This window comes from Mytilus trossulus, chromosome 3, assembly GCF_036588685.1.
Source record: "Mytilus trossulus isolate FHL-02 chromosome 3, PNRI_Mtr1.1.1.hap1, whole genome shotgun sequence".
Lineage (NCBI taxonomy): Eukaryota > Metazoa > Mollusca > Bivalvia > Mytilida > Mytilidae > Mytilus > Mytilus trossulus.
In genome coordinates this window covers 28,973,913-28,996,982 of record NC_086375.1, presented here as the reverse complement: position 1 = coordinate 28,996,982, position 23,070 = coordinate 28,973,913, and the positions used below count along the sequence as shown (strand labels likewise).

The 23,070-nt window shown below is 31.4% G+C and overlaps 1 protein-coding gene across 1 annotated transcript in view; it reads left to right on the top strand.

Annotated features, from left to right (window-relative positions):
• The window catches only part of LOC134710626 (zonadhesin-like), a 58,361-nt gene that overhangs the window by 18,542 nt on the left and 16,749 nt on the right, over positions 1-23,070 (top strand). Inside the window, exons 20-40 of the mRNA XM_063571008.1 lie at positions 461-597; positions 1,577-1,709; positions 2,756-2,872; positions 4,138-4,584; positions 5,429-5,536; positions 6,393-6,634; positions 8,371-8,666; positions 9,436-9,731; positions 10,222-10,424; positions 11,009-11,198; positions 11,956-12,249; positions 13,094-13,204; positions 13,804-14,048; positions 15,057-15,361; positions 16,172-16,467; positions 16,754-16,956; positions 18,053-18,242; positions 19,638-19,736; positions 20,203-20,274; positions 22,178-22,273; positions 22,419-22,490. Of these exons, the coding sequence (XP_063427078.1) occupies positions 461-597; positions 1,577-1,709; positions 2,756-2,872; positions 4,138-4,584; positions 5,429-5,536; positions 6,393-6,634; positions 8,371-8,666; positions 9,436-9,731; positions 10,222-10,424; positions 11,009-11,198; positions 11,956-12,249; positions 13,094-13,204; positions 13,804-14,048; positions 15,057-15,361; positions 16,172-16,467; positions 16,754-16,956; positions 18,053-18,242; positions 19,638-19,736; positions 20,203-20,274; positions 22,178-22,273; positions 22,419-22,490 (4,152 nt within the window). The remainder of the gene's footprint in view (positions 1-460; positions 598-1,576; positions 1,710-2,755; positions 2,873-4,137; positions 4,585-5,428; positions 5,537-6,392; positions 6,635-8,370; positions 8,667-9,435; positions 9,732-10,221; positions 10,425-11,008; positions 11,199-11,955; positions 12,250-13,093; positions 13,205-13,803; positions 14,049-15,056; positions 15,362-16,171; positions 16,468-16,753; positions 16,957-18,052; positions 18,243-19,637; positions 19,737-20,202; positions 20,275-22,177; positions 22,274-22,418; positions 22,491-23,070) is intronic.

Genomic DNA, 23,070 nt, shown 5'->3' with positions numbered 1-23,070 from the left:
TAAAAACTCTTGAACACTTTTTCCGTATCACATTATAATTAACAAGTTTTCGAATCTTTAACTATCAAACAAACAAATATATCATTATATGTATCCATATGACCGAATCAGAACAGATGCAGTATTAGTATCAACGAGACAAAAATCCACAATAAACAAACTGGGGTCGATGAAAGCAGCTATATGTCCCCGTTTTGAGGATATCATTAAGTATTTTTTTTGGTACTTTTTGATTTCAAGGGATCAAAAATGTCATTATAATACCTGCTCCTTTGAAATTTGAATTGGTACGCAGACAGTCAAAATAAATAGTGTAACGTTGATCATCTATTATCGAATATTAACACGATGGTTTTCTTAAGATACCGTTGACCATATACACATTAAAGGAACAGCACTCACACCACATCTTCTTATATCTAGGAAACTGGGCAAAGCTTTTTTCTCCATTTTATTAAAGGATCAGCATATATTGGTTGCTATCAGGATCACAGCAAAAGAATATTACCTAAAGATGTACTAAAAGACAAAAGTATGACAGTTCAGAAATGCCGACAGTTTTGTGGTAAAAAAGGATTCAAGTACGCAGGTGTTGAGGTAGGTCAAGGAAAGATAGAGGCTTATGATCTTGAATATTTGAAATACGATTAATTCTTACTTAGTTGTTTAATCGTACTTCAAATTACCACACACATAAACACGGTCCTTTTTGCTGTAATGTATGCCAAATTTACACTCGTTTATGTTTATCTTTTTGTTTATTTAATTAAAAAGAACCATAACATTGTATCAATAAAGTTAGTTAATTTAAAAAGAAACTGACCGAGAAATATAACCTCCCTTAGGCCGGATGAGCAATCGCTCCTTTTTGCTGTATTGTATATCGGATTTAGACTCGTGAATGTTTATCTTATTTTTTATTTAAATAAAGAGAACCACAAAATTGTATCAACAAAGTTATCTAATTTAAAAAGAAATTGACCCAGAAGTATTATCAACCTTAGGCCGGATGAGCGATCCTCATAATTAAGATCCACAAAAAAACGCTTTCGGGGTAGCAATGTACATGACTTCATATGTAAATCATAAGAAGGTAGAAGAACATAAACATTTCATATATCTTTCGTATGCAAATAGATATATCAATAGCATGGAATTCTGATCGACTGTCATAGATATAGGAAGATGAGATATGAGTGTCAATGAGATAACTCTCCATCCAAGTCACAATATATAAAAGTAAACCATTATAGGTCAAGTTACGGTCTTCAACACGGAGCCTTAGCTCACACCAAATAGCAGGTTAGAGGTTTAACTATCTATAAATCAGGCTTAATTCACCATGTTCTACCTACTAATATGTATGTACCAAGTCAGGAATATAACAGTTGTTATCAATTCTTTTGATGTAATTAAGCTTTTGATTTTGTCATTTGATAAGTCTGTTTGGGATTTTTCCTTGATTTTGGTATTTTTATTATTAATCGATTTATTTTCATTACCTTATACATGTACACGAATGATCTATATTACTGAAAAAGTGATACTTATAATACAACTTATAAAACTTTTATAGTATGGGATCGAATGCTTTTGTGGCGATGCTTTACGAAAGGTCAAAAAAAGAAAAGAAAGTGATTGCAAAACGCCATGCTCAGGAAATAAACAGCAGATTTGTGGAGGTACATGGAGGATCTCTATTTATAAAGGTACAATGTTGTTGGTATATAGTTACCTTTCCTCTGAACCACCCATTACTATACTATTATTATGAGGGTAGCATCTTCATTTTTTTGCCAAGTTGAGATTGGCGAATGAGATGTTCCAAATTGTGTCTCTGCTTTTTTAAGGATAACAAACAAATGCGTCTGTTGTTTAAAAAGAGGTTAGAAATTTGCAAATTAAATGGCGGCAATAACGGGTTTTTGATTAAATATATAACATAAATATTCCAAATGATGCTTAAAGCATAATTTTAAGTCTAAATATCAATTGAGATATTTTCCATTTACAATTCGAGCAGAAAATGGGTTTTTTACTCATGTATATGTAAATGTTGTTATAGATAAAGTTACAATTAACTATTTTAAATGTCTTTCGCCATACTTATCAATTACTTTTCTTTTTTCGTCCTTTAAAAGCTGAGTTCCACAAAAATACAATGTGGCATATTTGATTTTCTTAATTTTCTCAAGATAAGTTTTTAAAGAATTGACTAATAAGGACTGGACGAAAAGAAATTTAATCATAATTTTTTTCCAATTTCAATTTATGTCATTATGGGTTAAATTGAAATCATATTTGAAGCAACCCATCAATATTTTTTGTATTTGTAAGTTTTTCAAGCAAGATCAATAATATAGGGTTATTGCATGAATATTGGGGAATATTGTCCCGAGTAGAATCTTATATTGCACGAGCTTGCGAGTGCAATATATGTTCTACGAGGGACAATATTCCCCAATATTCATGCAATAACCCTTTTATTGTATAGCAATATAATATTTGAAAGTAAAAATTGGTTTAAACTAAGATTTTGTCGTTGATGACGTCATGAATTTTGAAGATTTATTGCACTAGTGCAATAATAGAATTTATTGCACGTTAACTTTTGGTTACTTTCTGTGGGAAATATTATATTGCTATACAATAAATAGGTTTATTTCACCAGGCCTAAAGGTATCTGCATCCCATGCAAGACAATATCAGTAAATACAGTTGTTGATTATTTAGATAGTTATATATATAATTGCAGCTCAGACATCTAAGTGCAGGAACAAATGCCATAAGAAAGCAAAGTGTAGAAAAGGAAAATGCGTTTGTAAAGCGAAATACCAAGGCGACGGAGTTAAATCTTGTAAAAAAGTCAAACGTGAGTATTTTTTTTTGTAAACAAGGCAAATTACAATTAATAAATAAATCATATTTCCAACACCTGAGTATTAGTTAAAACATATCCGAGTAATTTAGTGTAAATGATTCGTAAACAAATTGAGAAAAATAGGACCTTAAGCACTCTCAAACTATAATAATCTACAGTATGAAGAACCGTAGATTTTAGTTTATTTCTGTATTGAAATACATACAATTTATATTGCGTTTTATAACAACATACACACAATCAATATCAGTAGCGATAAAACAATCTTCAGAGATCTTCTTGGATTTGGCCTTTTTTATGTCGATTTTAGTTATATAGGTCTCGATCTGTTTGGGTCTCACACATCATTTGCTTTCAAATATTCGGCTTTGAACGTTCCTTAAAGGTAAATCGAGAAAAGCTTTTAGGACCCATGACATTTTAAATGTGTTTTCATTTTAAATTACAGTTTTTTTTCTTAAGCATGCTGTGTCTCTGTTTTGAAAAAAAAGTTTCAGTATATATGAATGCTGAAAAAAGTAAAGTCACAAAAAAACTGAACTCAGATGAAAATCAAATCGAAAAGTCCGTTAAGAACTGCAAAAATGTTATATGATATGATATGAAATATTTTTTTGAAAATTGTGTAACACATTTCAATACACTAGTATATAATACTTGTCAACTTTTTCAAAAATAGTCTAGATGTTACCATTTATAATACTATCACTCACTGTTCATTGATATTCATTTATTCATTTTATTGTCAAAAGAGTGTCTTCGTTATGACCTTTTGAAAATCATTTTGGGATAAGGGACAAGATATCCTACCCTGTATTGTACAAATGTAGGAAAACATATGACAAACGTTTCTAAATCTTATATGACTGCATTCTTAATGATCCAGATTCCTAAGATAATGGATCTTATCGTTTAACATTTACAACATACAACTAATATTGTGATTTTGAATTGATTTCAAGTGTACGGCGTTATCTGTTTGTTTTCCTATATGATGACCTTTGATTTGTAACTTTAAACGTAGTAATTATATCACTCAAATTTACTTTTATTTTATTAATTGCCCAAATTTAATAAATCTGAATGACCGTATTGTTATACATTGTATGAAGCAAAAATGTATGCGCTAATTATAATATCATGCTAGTGATCGGTTTGAGTTGATGAATGTTTAACATGTGTTGCATAGCGTTAAAAATATTTATCGCAATTTTTATAGAACTTTGTCATGCAATTTTGTACATTAATATTTCTAGGTTGTAGATCGGCGAAGAAAATTCGAACGTCAAACAAGTATAAATACAAACTACTCTCAGATTATGGCATCAGGGTAGATAATCCTGACAGTTACACTTTCAAGTTCAAAGTGAGGGCTAAAAATGATGCACATTTAGCCTTAATGTCTTCCAATAATGAGAAGGATCCATTGTATGAGTTAGTACTAGGTGGTTGGGGTAACTCAAAGTCAGTAGTCCGTGACAAGAAACAAGGCCGAAGCTTATCGGAATATAAGGGAAAAGTGCTTCGTTCAAATAAATTACAAACATTCAAGGTTATATGGAATAAAGGGAAAATCAGAGTAGAGAACAGACGTGGAAAGAAAATCATGCAGTGGAGAGATACTTCTAATCCATTAAAAATAAGAAATATTGGAATATCTACAGGCTGGGGAGCTACTGGAACATGGTCATTTCCATGTCAAGGTATTTTTTTCTGTTTTATGTTTGCCAAAAATATTTTCTCTTAAGAAAAAAAAACACGTTTGTTCCTGGCTAATTTGTTTATAAAATATCTGCTTAGAAACACATCTTCCACATTTAGTTAATATATATAATAGAGTCTCCAATTTTCCTGATAACGGATAGGTGCTGACAATTCATTGTATAGTTTTTCTTTGTAGTGATTTAACAACTTGAATGTCTTTTGTTTTAGAGGGGAGAATTTTTTTCTCGAGTTTTCTTTGACCTACGCTTCGCTTTGTAAAATAATGGAAGAATTGTTTTACAGCTGTAACATATTTCAGCAGCTCTTTTGAATACATTTAACATTGTAAAGATTATTTTCACTTCTACATGAGTTTTGTAACAAGAAAGTCATTTCTTTGGGACGTCTATTATAAATTACACATTATTCCTAAAAGACTAACGGAAATTAGTTCTCGACTATATTTTACTTCCTACTGTATTTACGAAAGAAGTTTTGCACGACATCGCTTCATAAAACTATTCTCTCTATTTAAAAATGTACACTTATTCTTTATGATATATTCTTCAATAAAACTAAGTCATGTTTCAGGACTTTATAAATGAGCCTGCAACGAGGCAGAACTCATTCGTAACACCTATGATATTTCATACGTATTTCCTTGAATTCAAATGTCGTGGATGATAATTACGGCCATCAACAATAAACAAAATGTATACTCTTGATCTTGAGGGGATGTTTCAGTTTAATTTCTAAATGTTAACACACATTTCGTACTATAATGGGTTTGGATGGACGAAGTTATGTAATTATAGATAAATAACGCTTTATTTGAATTTGCAGGCAAATCAGGTAGTTGTAAGGGGAAATGTCACAAAAATGGTAAATGCCAGAAAGGAAGATGTAGATGTAAAAGAGGATACACAGGAGATGGCATCAACGTTTGTTCCAGTAAGTAACGTTTACTTATATGAAACAGGGCATCATGCTACAGCCAATTGCAATGAGTATATATAGGCATATCGAATACCTTTGGTTAGCTTGCTTGCTAGCTGAATAGTGAAAGTATTGTTAGGTACGGTAAAACACCCTCGTTTAAGGGTCGGCTAGTTCGACTGATAAACAATCTACCTGTCTGTATGACTAGACGTATTCAAATTGAGATTACTTAACCTGATAATGACTTTACGGTTAAACAAAGATATAAGTTATTCCTACACTCTCAATGCAATCAGCTGTAAGTGTATATCAGCTGAAGACATTTTGAATTCAAAAAAACAAAATTTGTTCACATCTGAGGATGACAATTTCACTATCATAGTGGACTTACGGGTACTGATGGTGTAGTTAATGCATAAAAGTTCAAATTATATAAGACTTTAACCGAAGGTAGTGAGATTTAAAAAGAAAGAAAGATAGTTAAACATGTTAAAAAGAAATCAGAAAATGGGATATAAATGCCAACGAGACAACTCACAATATGTAAATATTAGAAATTCTTAGATCAAGGTAAATGTTATTAGAGTATTATGAAAAAAATGTTATAAGAGATGGAAATGGATACAATATATATATATTATTAATGGAAACTAGTATCTAGTAGATAACGTGTATGTTCATGTAACGGTTACATTGACTAGTTTTATGGCGTATTTAATTTTAATCCTGGTACCTTTGATAACTATTACTATATTTTTCATAAAGTTATTAACGACAATTTGTTAAAACGTGATTTTAACAACTGTATGATAATTTGATATTTTGTCTGTTTTAATATTGATATGTTCTGTATGTAATTTATCACCAGAAAGCTGTACATGTTCAGCGAGCGGCGATCCACATTACAGATCATTTGACGGACAAATGATACATTTCATGGGAACATGTAAATATACCTTGTCCCAATATGTAAATCCAAAAAGTACATGCAGATTCCATGTTCAAGTCAGGAATGAAAACAGAGGAAACAAACGTGTCTCATACACAAGATCTGTTCATGTAGTTGTCAGAAACACACAGATTGACTTATTGAAGAATAAAGTTGTCAAGGTAATATCTTATTATTCATTATGTATTTAAGAAAGCATTGCACATGAGTTAGATAAGTACTCCTCCAAAAGAAAACAGAAATGACAATGTTAAACTAACAACGTAATGGAAAAAAGTCTACCAAACAACTAAAAGACAAACAAGTTAACACATTACTATTAGCATTGATTGCATTACTAGTATATCACTTCCTCACGATTACCACTGGTTTTTGGATAGGGTTGTATTGTTAAGTCTTTAGGTTTCTACGTTGTGTTTTATAAACTGTTGTTTTGCCATGTCAAAATCTCTTTGGTATCTTTCAACTCTTTTTCATACATTTTAACAAGACACAAATAGGCCGGATTAAAACGATTCTGGTTCGATAGACATAGGGCTGTTTGTCTTTTTTCATGAATGTTTGTTAGTTGTTATTTCCGTTGAACTAGCTGTCAATAACTGCAAGAACTCATATATTTGTACGTATTGTCTTTTTTATTCGGAGGATGTACGGAATTTTATTATAGTTGAAGACAGTTAAGTTACAGATAGGTGCATTAATGTTATCTGGTTTTTGGTTGATAGTTGTTTTTTTCATTCCACATCTTATTTTATTTTAACTTAGATGCATCGAAAATTATTTGTCTAGAACTCGAGGCATCTGAGAATCGTTCATAATCAAAACCTTTTACAAAACAGAGACGCGTAAAAAAGAGGCAGAATATGCAAAGGGGTTACTCAAACCTATAAGTGGATGTAACCAGACAATGCAAAGGCAAAACAAGCCACAACAAACAATTAAAACAGGGGATGGAACCAGATGCTCCTGTAATTCATACAAATACAAATTGGTAAAAAAATATTGCTCGATGATATGACTTTTACTCGAAATTGCGCCGTTAAAACTGACAACATGATAATCATAACTTTATCATGAAACCCTTGGTCCAGAAGCCTCTCTGTGGTCAGTAACCCTTTATCGAGTAAAGAATGATAGGAATCATTAGCTATTGAAAATCGGTATATATTCTGACATTTTGCGTTATCGGTATGTAGCTACATAGAATTAAAAGCCTACATTTGAAACACTAAAATTATCCCGTTTGTCTCAAAATTATTAAAATCAGTCAGCTACTGAAGGTGTAAAATTGTTAGATGTAAATATTCAAAAATGAAAACACATAAGAGATCGATGAAATAAGTTGGGGCAATTTCAGTATAATTGACCTCAAAAAGGTAACAAAAGTAATTTCTATTGTTTTTGAATTATCATTGATATTGTCATAGGTATGAACTAACTGTTTACCAAACTTTTGAATTTTGGAATACTAAGGCTTTTCTACATTAGGAATAGATAACCTTAGCTGTATTTGGCAAAACGTTTAGGAATTTTGGTTTTCAATGCAGTTTAATTTCGTACTTATGTGGCCTTTTTAACCTTTTTGAATTCGAGCGTCACTGATAAGTCTTGTGTAGACGAAACGCGCGTCTGGCGTATGGCGTATATACAAATTTTATTGATGGAATCTATTATGAGTTTATTTACTTTGTAAAAATGAAAACCTCAACAAGAATGAATATACATTTTTGTTATATCACTAATGCATATGTTGTTTTATGGTTTACAATGCATCAAAACAGAACTGAACTAGAACAAAACCACACAAACAGCTGTTATCATTCCTTTAATATATAACATAGTTCTATAATCAAATACAAATATTAGTCAATTTTTACGTTGTTTTGATGATTTGTAGGTGGATGGAGTTAAAAGATATCTACCATATAAAACTGGATATTTCAGTATCATAAAATCAGGACGTTACGTAAGACTGAAAACTACATGTAACGTCATTATTACATGGGACGGGAGAAGTGCAGCAACCATATCGGTACCAAGTCATTTTAGCCAGAATTTAATTGGCTTGTGTGGGAATTGTAATGGTATTAAAGATGATTTTAGGACAAAAGATGGTTTGGACGTGCGCACAAAACGGGACAAGTTTACCCTTATTGGTGAAAGTTACATGATTATAGAGGGCAATGGTGAAAAGTAAGTGTACAAGTCTTACATTCATACATAAAGGAGATTTTGGGTAAAATCACTACATGTAGCAATCTAGGAAAAACATTTCAAAAATCGGAACTTAACACAATAGCACGAATCAATAATGAATATCTACAAAGAAATATAAGGCTAACACCGTTTTTGGCCATAATACATAATGTTCGAACAAACGTTTTCCATACATATATATATATAACCTTTTTAAATGCCTAATTGGTAGTAGAATGTGTGTTCCCAATGACACAAGAATACATGTAGACTAGATGAGACGAGATTTAAAAACATTTTGCTTCATCAAATGATTTTTCTTCGTTTTTTTCTCTCTGTTTTTTTCTCTTGTCTATTGTTTGCCATATTATTTCGTCATTGGCGAATATACAATTGTGTATTACATGAATATTGAATATATTGATAGGATGTATTGTATTAAACGCTATTTTCTATGTAAGTAATGGATTTGGCTAGCTATAAAACTAGGAATTTCCAAAATTGTCTACATAAAGAAATGCCTGTACCAATTCAGGAATATGACAGTTGTTTTCAATGTCTTTAATGAGTTTGAACTTTGATTTTTTTCATTCGTTTGATTGGTTTGACCTTTGATTTTTCTGTTGGATAATGGTTTTTTTTTAAGTTTGATATTTTTTATTTAACTTCTTTTTGTATAGATATTTATTCATTGATTTCTTTTTTTATAAATTATAAAAAACTCTTATAAGTTTGTGTTTATGCCGACTTGTGTTTTTCAATTTAGGTGTGGTGTGTCAGCACCACCGGATCCTTGTACGCCAACACTGAGAAACAAAGCAACAAGAAACACCGTATGTGGGCGGTTAAACCCATCTAACTCTAGGAGCCCATTTAGAGATTGCTCACAAGAAGACATGGCATTAGTTCAAGATATTTATGACAGTTGCATATATGACTATTGTGCATATAGTGACCAACCAGACATATTAAATACAGTTGTTTGTGAAGCTGCTGAAGGCCTTGAAGAAAGATGTGAAAACATGGGTTTTGATATATCATGGAGAACAACAAAATTTTGTCGTGAGTATGCTATTCAAACATTTTAATCAAGTGTATACGTAAAATGAAAAACAATGTTGTCAGAATTAACTGTAAAAGGTGGTACAGATCTCTCTACAAATCACTTTTTATTCTGCGGAAAGATTAAGCTTGTCAATGATCAAAATAAGTGTTTGTCACATTGATGTATATCCAATAAAATTTCTCCGATAAAGTGTTTTTTTTGTTGTTTTTTTGGTCAGAGGGTCGCAGTGATTTTTTGTTCAAAACTTGATGAAAAGCGAACCAACCAAATTAATTTTAATCAAGATGTTTTGTACACAATCTGATTCTTATGATTTCAGAGACGCAAGACGCTAAACTTTGCTTCTACACTAAAATATCATTAACGTTCAATTTTTAAATTTGTGCAAAATAAACCTATACATTTTATTTTTTAATACATAATAATCCGGCATGCATGATGTTATTTCTGAATATGCGACCGACTACCTTTATTTGTTTTAAATAGCTTTTACATGTGAAGACAATATGGAATACAGTAGCTCTGTAAGTGGATGCCCAGCCACATGCGTAGATTTAGATGCCCCCAAAACATGCAAACTACCACCATCAGAAGGATGTCAGTGTAAAAAGGGATTTGTACTCAGTGACAACACATGTATACCAAAAGCTCAGTGCGGTTGTAGGCTACCTACCGGTGACTACTATCCTGTAAGTTGATTAATTTTATAACGCATAAAATATATAAAGCTGATATTTTTTTTTTGGGGGGGGGGGATAAATACTCATCAGACTGATAACTATTACCGAACCAAGAAGAATTTACGAACCTAAATAGCGTGCTAAATAAGGCTTGCACAGTTCATGTCTTAATGGTTTTGAATTTTCAACATTTTAAATGAGATATTTTTATAAAACATAATATTTTTAACTTTAATATTGTTTAAATGGAAAGACTTGTTACTTTCATTTCGGTATGGAATGCCATTATTTATACAGCCTAATTTAGTAGTTATGATTGAACATGTACTAAGTACAGCCTAATTTAGTAGTTATGATTGAACATGTACTAAGTACAGCCTAATTTAGTAGTTATGATTGAACATGTACTAAGTACACAATTTCATCTATCGCGTAAAACATAGGACTTGGATATAAAAAAAACTTAAATATGACTATCTTTTTTATTTCTTAATTGAAATTCTAAACTCATTAGAGTGTTCGATATATCAATTTTCGGTTTCGTTTGAAAATTGAAATGCATGAACCTAATATTTTCTACTTTTTGCAATCAGATTAATACAGAAATTACATCTAGAGATTGTCGGACGGTGTCCAAATGCGTAGCTAAATTCGGTAACGCAAAAATGCAAGTCATCAGACGAATAAGATGTCACAGGAATGCACAATGTAAACTACTCAATGGCGTTTATGATTGCGCTTGCGAAGAAGGTTTCAAAGGAGATGGAATAAAAAAATGCAAAGGTACAGCTGTTTTATAAGTTTTAATAAACTTGTTAAAACACGGGTTGGGAAACTTATCCTCAACATCATCTACATAAACAAATTATATTATTTTTATTTTAGTCTAAAAAACAATGATAGAATTTGTTCATACTTTGCCAAAACGTAGTATCTATTGATATAAGGTCAAAAATATATTCAAAATGGTAGGTCACCGTGCATTTTCTCAAGTACAGGTTGTGACAAAATGACAAATTTTGTGTGGATTATACGTGAGAAAACACCGTTTTGTGATTAGAAACTAAAAAAAATGATAGAATAGTAAAATAAATTAGGAAAAGATAACTTTCAGACAATGCTTTGAGAATATAAAAAGAAAAGATAGGATCACAGTCCGTTTTTTACGGCTAAAATACAAAATGGGAAAATCCGTGTAGATTCCTTCAAAAAATGCACTGTTTTAGAGTTACCTCCCCTTAAAATGCCAGTTTAAAAACATTTAAAAAAAAAAAAAAAATGATCTACACTTGTTAAAATATAAATATGTATAAGTTATATTCTTATAATGAAAATTCATATTAGATATATCTGCATTCCTCAATCATATTTTGCTAACTTGATAGAAAATCTTGAACTTAGATTCTCTGTTTTTTACTATTCAGGACTGCGAAAGACACCACCTTAATCATGTAAATTATTTATTAAAAATACAATTAACAAACAATTATTGTGATTTATACTTTGTAGATTTAAATAATAAAAATATCTGTTTTCAAAGGGAAGCCAGAAACTGGTATAGAGAAAGTAATATGCGAGGGTTTAAAAGGTAGTATATCATGTCCAAGGAAGAAAACGATACGAATTGTAGAGGCAACATATGGGAGAACTGACATGAGCACATGTAAAGACCCAAGAGTAAAAACGACATCATGTTCATCTAACAAACCATTACCTATAATAAGAAAGAATTGTGATGGAATAAAATCATGCATGATCTCAGCAAATAACGGCTTGTACGGCGATCCTTGTGGTGGAACATACAAATACGTTACTGTTCGATACGTCTGCGAAGGTATTTCTTAAACTGTTTAGAATGGATAAAGTCAAATTTATCATGTTTATTTGGCAATTTGCTTCATATGTTGTGATATGTTTATTTATTTCAGTTTGTGTTCATACAAAAAAAGTGGCAAAAGATACTAGGGTTACATTTATAACTCAAAAGACAGCCAAAAACTTTTAAACTTTATTTAAATCTAAGAAAAAAATAATAAAAAACAGCAATGTATATATATTGAAATCGGTTATTGATTACTTTTTACTTAAACTATTTTTAAAACAACCATCTATGAAAATGAGAAGTGATTAGTAATAATGATAAGTACATAGAATACGATCATCTGTTGATACCATAATTTAGATGTTTAACAGTAGCTAAGTGTTGAAGGTTACTAAGGTGTAAAAATAATGTTTTCTGACTGAATTCTATAGAAAGACAAGAGTTTTGATAGGAAATTATCTTTTTCGACGAGAGTAAAAAATACTAGGGAATATACAGACAACGTCGAATATTTGAATAAAATATATGAATAACATGTTTACTCTTATCATTAGTTATTATCAGTTATTACTTTCAATATACATGTAAATTAATTTCAGAAGTATTAAAGACGTTATAAATGGATTCATTTATTTTCGTGGGTACCAATTTTCGTGGTTTGAGGAAAATTTACATATTCGTGGATATTTAATTTCATGGTTTTGGCAAAGTCTACACTCATTCCTTTAGCAAATTTGTTATTCGTTGAACATTTGAATTCGTGGTTCTCCTGTATCCTCGAAATCCCCGAAAATTGGTACCCAACGAATATTAATGAATCCACTAAGCTACTGAAAAGTAATTATGTTTTCAATAGCAACAGGACCAAAATGTGGATCTAGTGTTTGTCATCCAGATGCCAAATGTCAGAGAGGTCGATGTGTATGCAGAAAAGGATTTGTCGGAGACGGTGTAAATAGCTGCACAGGTATACAGTTTATCATTTTATATATTTAGTAGAACAGATAGTCAAGGAAAGGGAAGTGCTTAATCATTCAAATTTTTTTATGGCGTTAAATATAAAAAAAGGTCGAGAACTGCATATAAATACATCATTGTATTGTAAAAAACAAAAATAAAAAAAAAATGCGGTAATAGATCAATCTTTTTGGATATTAAGAAAAAAACTACTATGGTGAGAAGACAAACAAATTGAGGAACGTTCATATTTTCAAAACTCGTTAAAAGGCATACATTTAGAATACCGTAAACACAAATTGCCAATGCGTTGGTGCCATGATTTAAATTATATAAATTTATAATGATTGGTGTGATTATGAATAATGCACTTGAATTTATATCAAGGCATAGCTCATGCAGGTAACATAACCTTTTTAGTAAAAGCATGATATCTTAATGAACTTGTAAACGCAAGTAAACGAAAAATAGGGAAAAAAATACAATGTACGATCATACCGGAAACTAATTTTCAATGAAGTAACATGTTTTCTGTGTATGGTATTAATTATAAGGTAATGCTATAACAGAATAACTTTGAACGTTTTGTTTTTGACTATTTGACTACAGGAACCTGTACCTGTATTGCTAGTGGAGATCCACATTATAAGAGTTTTGATGGACAAGTCATTCACTTTATGGGAATATGTTCTTATACCATGGTCAAATCAACATCCAATGACAAATGTGGTGGTTTTGAAGTTCAAGTGCAGAATGAACACCGTGGTGCAAACACAAAAGTCTCATATACACAATATGTTTTGGTCAAGTTAGCAGATGCTACAATTCGGCTAGATAAAAAGAACTTCGTATTTGTAAGTAACTGATTTTTTAATGGAAATGAAAAACGGTTTACTTTTAAAAGTTTAAATAGCTTATTTTAGTCACGTTCTGTCTATTCGGTCATGGAACTAAATAAACTCATCATAGATACCAGGACTAAATTTTGTATATACGCCAGACTCGCGTTTGGTCTACAAAACACTCATCAGTGACGCTCGAATCCAAAAAGTAAAAAAAGGCCAAATAAACTACGCAGTTGAAGAGCACTGAGAGAGTTGAGGACCAAAATACATAAAAGTTTTGCTAAATACAGCTAAGGCAATGTATGCCTGAGGTGGTAGAAAAACCTTTGTATTTCAAAAATGCAAAATTTTGTAAATAGTTAATTTATAAATATAACAACATCAATGATAATTGCTGGTGATACCCTCGGGGAAATAAATCTCCACCAGCAGTGGCATCGACCCAGTGGTTGTAAAAAAACTCATCATAAATACCAGGACTACATTTTGTATAAACGCCAGACGCGCGTTTCGTCTACAAAAGACTCATCAGTGACGCTCGAATCCAAAAAGTTAAAAAGGCCAACTAAACTACGAAGGTGAAGAGCATTGAGGAACCAAATACCTAATTATAGATAATATGATTGTGATTGTTAAGTTCTGGTTTTCAGGTACATGCATAAAGGCAACAGTAGTATACCGCTGTTCGAAAGTCATACATCTTTTGAGAGAAAACAAATCCGGACTACAAACTTAAACCGAGGGAAACACATCAACAATAAGAGAAAAAGAACGAAACAACAGAAACATTTGGGGTTTATATGTGATCAATATAGTACTGAGGTTTATACTTAGTGGGTGTAATGAAAATCAAGGTACCAACATCAGATTTACATTTCCACAATTGGTGGCTCTTCATTGATCTCATACGAATGTGATCCGTTGGTACATGTAAATGATTCCTTCGTTGTTGTTTTTTTAATATTTATCTTGCTAATCATATTTGTATAATGTTATAATGTTTCTATTTATCAAAAGGTTAATGACGTTCAAGTCTATACTCCATACTCCTGTACAAACTTTGAAATTACGACATCTGGTAGATATGTACGACTGCAAACAAAATGTAACATATTGATTACATGGAATGGTGCCGGTACCGTGGCAGTATCCGTTCCAAAGACGTATTCGGGAATTGTCTCTGGTCTTTGTGGTGATTGCAACGGCAAGAAAGACGATTTCAGAACAGCAACTGGCGAGGATGTTAGTCTCAAGAAAGACAAATTCGAACTAATCGGACAAAGCTATACAGTACCAGGAATCTATGAATCAAAGGATAAGAAGTAAGTCAATGCAAAAGTAACAATTTCACCTTTATTTGGCAAAGTGCCTTATACTGCTGTAATTGCAACTTATCCATTTTATAAAATCTCAATATTAATTTATCTTCTTTTTTGTCTATTAAAATGGTAAAACATCAAAATACACTTTATTACTAGGAATTGATATGATGAAAAGAGAGCAAAAAAGTTAAACTTGAAACTAACAATGCAATGTTGAAACAATAGAAGCGAAGAAAGAACAAACAATACTATAAACAACATAGCACGGAAGAAAAAAGGCATTCTGACCAGGCTAATCATAACTTTTATGTATACTATAATGACATGCAGCTATATGGTTTTAGAAGGAATTATATATCTTCCTTGTTATTTTCTAATATACCCTTTTGTCGTTTTAAGGATGTATTTTAGGCAAAACTAAATATACACATTATATAAGACAGACGAGGTCTTGTTAAGGATCAAAATAAACTTAGAATATTGATCGATTATGGGGCTCCTTTTCGAGACATTTGATTAAAAAATGTGACAAAAGGCAAACTCGGACTTGAACATTATACTTTGGTTAAATGACCTTTTATTGAAGTCTTATATGCTGAGGAAATATGTTATGGGACCAAATGGGAAAAAAGTTTTCCCTGTATCGCAGGGAAAAACATGGAGTCCGAACATCTGAAAACAAATTCCCAAAACCTTACCTAAGTACGGTTACTTGAACGTTCTTTCATTTTGTTCTATTATATTAAATCAAAATGAGTGTTAATCATGTTAATAATATTTTAAACAATGAGTGATCGACTGCTATTGCAGGTGCGTTGTTGGTCCTGTACCAGAAGATCCATGTTCTGCAGAAGTGTCTAAAAAAGCTGCTAGCGACAAATACTGTGGTTTATTGAATCCTAAAAATTACAAAAGTCCATTCATGTCTTGTGCGAAAAAAGATATGGATATGGCCAACGATTTATATGAATCCTGTTTATATGATTACTGTAGTCTAGCAGGATCACCGGAACTAGAACGATTCATTTGTGAATCTTTGGAGGGTTACGCAGAACAATGCGAAGATATGGGATTATCAATAACTTGGCGAAGAAAAGATTTGTGTAGTATGTATACGATTAGATCCTACTTTAATACTATGTCCGTTCCTTGATCTCAATATCAGGGTTATTAGTTCGATAGGGGATATATTTTTTAATGAATTTCAAGAAACAAAAGTGAAACTTTATTTTCTTTTAGAAATTAACGGCTTAATCACACGCCGAAATAAACTTTCAAAGGTTATGCCAGTCAGTGTGCAATAGCTTTATGATAAAATAAAATTTAGATTCGGAAATACCTGAATTTGTATTGAACATTAGAATACATTTGTAGCAATTTTCCATTTTTTAGCACTCACATGTCCAGAGAATATGGAATACAGTACTTCTGGCAGTGGATGTCCAGCAACGTGTGTTGACCCTGATGCTCCACTTACATGCAGATTACCAAATACTGAAGGCTGTCAATGTAAAGAAGGATTTATTCTTAGTGGAAATGAATGTGTGCCCAAAGAACAATGTGGATGTCGAGGACCAGAGGGAGAATACTATCCCGTATGTAAACATATAAATAATACATAGTTTATCGTACTGTGAACAACAACATTAGTTATTTTCTCAAAAAATGTTTCCATTCTCGATTAAAAATTGATACCTTACAACAAATAATTATCCCCCTACCTGCGTGTGCACATTATTCTATTTGGCGACAATTTTGTTTGTTCAAAGTTATAGTTGACTTTCTAAAATAATTTAACATATAATAGCGATATACTACTGTTGCTTAATTTATTTATCCCTTATCTAATCGATTGTGTATTTAAAATGTTTAAGAGATACATTTTATTCGTTTAGAGTATGTTCACTTGTGTTAATAAAGATATAAGAATATGTTGTGTGCGTGCCAATGAGACACACAACTTGAAAATAATAAACCATTATAGTTGATAGCAATGCCTTTGACGTAAGGCATTGGCTTACATTGAATAGCAAGTCGAAATGCCCCCTAAATGACTAGTTTAAACATTTCAAACAGGAAAAATAACGGTTGAATCTGTAAACAAATGAGAAGCGAGAAATACTCTTGAACCAAATCAACAAACGGCAACTACTTAAAAACAGGTTATATATATGTATTGCGATTCATTTTTGATAATAAAAAAAAAGATAAGAAAACAACTTTCTATGTATATGAGCTGCGTCGGAAAGAAACCTACCGTATTCAAATGAATACCAATACATACGTTAATCTATTTTGGACTGGTAATATCAAAGTCTTTTACATGTACGTGTACGTATATGTATACTTGTATAAAGTAAATTGCTAGTTAAAGTTGGTCATAGGCAGATTTATAGATTGTCTTAGTATAAAAACGTGAGTAAGATACAAAACTGTACCATTCTAGTGATCAAGATAAGACTGAAAACGACCATCTGCATAGTTAATGAATTGTCTTTTTTCGAAGATGTCTCATTGGACATACCCAAAATTTTGTATAAATGCAGAGGGGCGTTAAACTTTTGCAAAATGAAATATAATTACGATTAAAGGGATATGTAATTTTTGGATTAGCATATAAGAAACTGATGTTCTTTCCATTCAATCAGATTTTGTTGAATCAACTTGATTTCATCATTATTTTATTTTCAGCTTGGAAAGCAATTTACTTCAGCAGACTGCACCATTGTAACCAAGTGTTCCAGTGAAAACGGGAAACCGACTTTGACTGTTGTTAGAAACCAAGTTTGTCATCACAATGCTAAATGTCGTCTTAGAAGAGGTCAATATAGATGTATCTGTAAAAGGAAATTCAAGGGTAATGGTGTGAATGTATGCACTCGTAAGTATATTAACATTTTGAGTTTGCTATTTTTAAGGGGCCATCTTAATCCGGTGCGATATTCTCACTATGTCTAAAATATATTGTTAGCCTTCGTCTGTTTTTTTGCTCTTTGGACGGGTTGTTGACACCTTTTCCCGTTTTCATTCCCAATTTCATCAAATTTTGTTTGCTGATTTTGTCCAGTACTCCTGCCCAGACAAAAAATGTGTTCGTTATTCCCCTAGAACTTACTCATCAACAGCTGACTTTAACCTAACACGGTTATGATTGTTTTGCATTGAAAATGATATTGACTCCTTCATTCATGCAAATAACTGATCATAGATAACACAATTTCATCTCCTAAAGACACATCAGTGACATTCGAATAAAAAAAGGCAAAAAGGCAAAATAAAGTACTAAGTTAAAGAGTACATTGTATTTAGGACCATCATTTTCCATAAAGGTTTCCAAATACAGCTAAGGTAATCTATTACTGAGGTAGGATATCAAAAATTGTTTTATGAGAAATTTGTCTAATCTTTAAGATCCTACCCGTTCTACGTATTTATACATTTTTGATTTGTAAATGATTTTTTGGAGCGTTCCATATATGGATACATTTGAAACCCACTTTTGACGCATACAATGTATCAAACGTTGATTCCTTTTACCAGTACATATCATTACTTATCATTGAAAATATTTTTAAAAGTAGCTTTTTAATTTTCTTTTTAACAAACATTCAATATATCAGAGCTTGATCAGTGTTGGATGAAGCAAAGTAAACACGACAAAAAAAAACTTAATACGTTTACGGAGATAATTAATGTTAAAAGTAAGCTGAAGGACTGCCTCATCAGTAGTAGACATTCAAAATAAATCGTTCAATGTACCATAGTATTTAAATCTCCCCGAAATGTACTTGAAATTATTACCAGATCAAATGTTTCACTTACAGACCTTTGCTTGTATATTTATAACTTCTCGGGGGAAAATCATAAATGAAAAATCATGACGGCAAAGCAACTTTGGAATTCGCATTCACTTCCAAAATATTAGAACTGGTTGGTCGACAAGGATTTACATGGACTTACCAAATTAGAGCTGTAGTGTCAATACTAATGTAAGAATTATTGTTTAATCAATAATTATTCGGAAGTTGATGTGTCATTAGTATATATATAGTAAAGTTGTTTCTACAAAATAAGTTCAATACGCAAAAGCAACATACATTTTGAAATTAATATCAAAAGTATCCTTTTTTTCCCTGTTTTTATCGCAAAACTTTTTGTATTGTTTTTTTTTCTGCGTGTGAAGGAGTTGGTAAGCTTTTGGCAATTTTCTTTTCTTACCAGATTGACGAAAATATTTTGTGCCCAATAAAAACTTGCAGTCCTATTATGTTTGTAGCTAAATGTAATAGAACGTGTAAAATCAATGAAAGGTGTGTCAAAGGAAAATGCAGATGCAAGAAAGGTTCGGTCAGAACAAAACGGGGAGTATGTACGAGTAAGTATCTCAACCTTAGATAAATGTAACAAGCTTTATCATCTTATTATATTTAAAACTAAATGAAGAATGTGCAAATTGGACACAGATAATCTCCCCGATAAAATATAAAGTTAAAAAGACATACCTTTAGAACGGTAAAATAGACGCAACACCAAATTCGAACTTGATCTGTATTTTGTTGTTTTACATTGTTTTAGGCAATTGAGGTTAATTGAGGATATATTATATAATTATTCAGGTCTCAGACAGGGTATATACTATGAAATTTCGGGCTTAAATTTTGATTCCCTGAACTGAAGGCGATGTATATATTATCAAACACATATTTTGTTATTTTTTTTTTTGTGATTGTAGTATGTGATAAAAGTGTAAGATCAAATGTAAAAAAAGTTAGAGACATCAACCCAGTTTTTTATAAGATATAAATGCATTATTTTTGTTATATCATCGATTTTGTTTTCAGTTAAGATACCATGTAAGCCAAAGTGTAAGAGAGGATTTGTTTGTAGTCTCCTTGGAAAATGCAAACCAAAAGGTATATACAATTCATGATTTAGATTTATGTACCAAAAAGATGGGCGTGGTTAATATAAAAAAAAAAGAAGATGATTTCCCACGAGACAACCGTCCACAAGAAACCAATTGATACAGATGTAGGAATAAAACAGGATACGGACAGAATCATGCTAAAAATGCATTTTTAATTTTACAGTAATGCATTTCACGATATAAAATAACAGTATGGTCTTCAATTACAAAATGTAAAAGAAGGAATTTTGCAAATAGGCGGACGTTTCATGATTGCATATTAGAGAACTATCCATAGACCTAAAGCTAAAGATTTTTTTATGTAAATATAAAAATATAAAATGTGATATGATTGTCAATGAGACAGCTTTATGAGATTGAACGGCCTTCAACATTAATCAAATCGCATACCGCATAGTACGCAATAAGTGGTCCCGAAAAATCAAATGTTTAACAAATGGAAAACAACACGTTTTATAATTTATTGCGACCGAAGCGACAATGTAACATGTGCAAAGGAGAAAACTATCGCCTTATGTATGTACAAAATAATTAACGAAAACTAGATATGTAACACAACAACAAACGACCATCACTGATCATGAATTGCAAGTTCTTGACTCTTGGGTAAAGACACATTCAACATGTGGCGGTGTTAATATAGAGAGTACCAGCCCTTCCTTAACATTTGACAGAAGTGTACCCTATTAAATGCATTTTAAAAAAAATGTATTGTGCTGAATGACAGTTAATAATTAGAAGATAATGATATTCTTTACGTTTTAAAGTGTACATTTGTAAACAATATTTTATATGTTCCGGACCAAATGAGTATTTGGACCATACACGTATGGTCATGACCATATGGATATATACTTATATGGTCGGGGTAATTAACACTCTGTTACAGTTTACTTTTAATTCTTCTAAATTTTTCATACGGTTTGTCCGATCCTTAAAAAGACACTATCGTATAGGTAAATTAATTGTATAATTATATTATAATAAACAGATAAGCTAAATAAAAATAAGAAGTTTCACAAAGTTAATTTTACGATTTTCTCAAATTCATAGTAAACATATTTTATACCGATAGTCATTACCGATAGTCATTAACGATTTTTTATTACGAGTCAATGGCAGTAACCAGCCATGAAAACTAACTTTGGCATCGTTTATTAGTAGTCAGCACTTCGGTGTTGACATGAATATTAATTATATGGTCATTTTTATAAATTTTCTGTTTACAAAACTTTGAATTTTTCGAAAAACTAAGGATTTTCTTAAACCAGGAGTAGATTACCTTAGCCGTATTTGGCACAACTTTTTGGAATTTTGGATCCTCAATACTCATCAACTTTGTATTTATTTGGCTTTTTAACTATTTTGATCTGAGCGTCACTGATGAGTCTTATTTAGACGAAACGCGCGTCTGGCGTATAAAATTAGAATCCTGGTACTTTTGATAACTATTATTAGTTTTTACGTTGTTTTTGGATTATAAAATTAATAAACTGTTATGTAACTATAACTGTTTTTTTAGATAAAGTTTTTGTATTATTGAAACGTGTATAATGTAATTTGAAAAAAAAACCTATATGGTCCAAATACTCATATGGTCCGGCCAAACCAAACAAGTATTATACTCGTATGGTCCGACCATAAGCGTAAGGTCGGACCATATGAGTGTACGCATATGGTCATGACCATACGCGTATGGTTCGGGACATATATATAACTCACGTTTTTTTCATAATATCATTTCTCTATGTGTATATACCGTAAAGAGAGATATGTCATTAGATACGATGCACAAAATACATGACAACTTAACTAAGGGCTGACATTTATAAGTAAACAAGCTCGTTTGGGTAAACGATTATTATAATCTCATTATTTCGTGCTTTCAGGGTGTAAACGAACATGTAAGATCAATGAAAGATGTTTCAGAGGAAAATGTAGATGCAACAAAGGTTTAGTGAGAACAAAACTAGGACAATGTAAAAGTAAGTGCCTCGTTAATCAATAAAAAATATATAAAGAAGTTATAACATGTAATCCCAATATATACTATGATTATTAACACACGTTATTGCATGCTTATGTTTTGTTGTGTTTTTAAATAATTAAATCTTAATTTATACTTTTTAGCAAAGACACCATGCAAACCAAAGTGTAAGAGTGGATTTGTTTGTAGTTTCCGTGGGAAATGCAAACCAAAAGGTATATTTACTATGGTCACTGAAAAAAAATGGATAGGTTTAAATTATATTGTTGTCATTAAAATAAATAGAATTATGTTTATATTTATTTGGCTTTTTAACTATTTTGATCTGAGCGTCACTGATGAGTCTTATTAAGACGAAACGCGCGTCTGGCGTATAAAATTAGAATCCTGGTACTTTTGATAACTATTTACACCACTGAGTCGATGTCACTGCTGGTGGACGTTTCGTCCCCGAGGGTATCACCAGCCCAGTAGTCAGCACTTCGGTGTTGACATGAATATCAATTATATGGTCATTTTTATAAATTTTCTGTTTACAAAACTTTGAATTTTTCGAAAAACTAAGGATTTTCTTACACCAGGAGTAGATTACCTTAGCCGTTTTTGGCACAACTTTTTGGAATTTTGGATCCTCAATACTCATCAACTTTGTATTTATTTGGCTTTTTAACTATTTTGATCTGAGCGTCACTGATAAGTCTTATTTAGACAATACGCGCGTCTGGCGTATAAAATTAGAATCCTGGTACCTTTGATAACTATTATTAGTTTTTACGTTGTTTTTGGATTATAAAA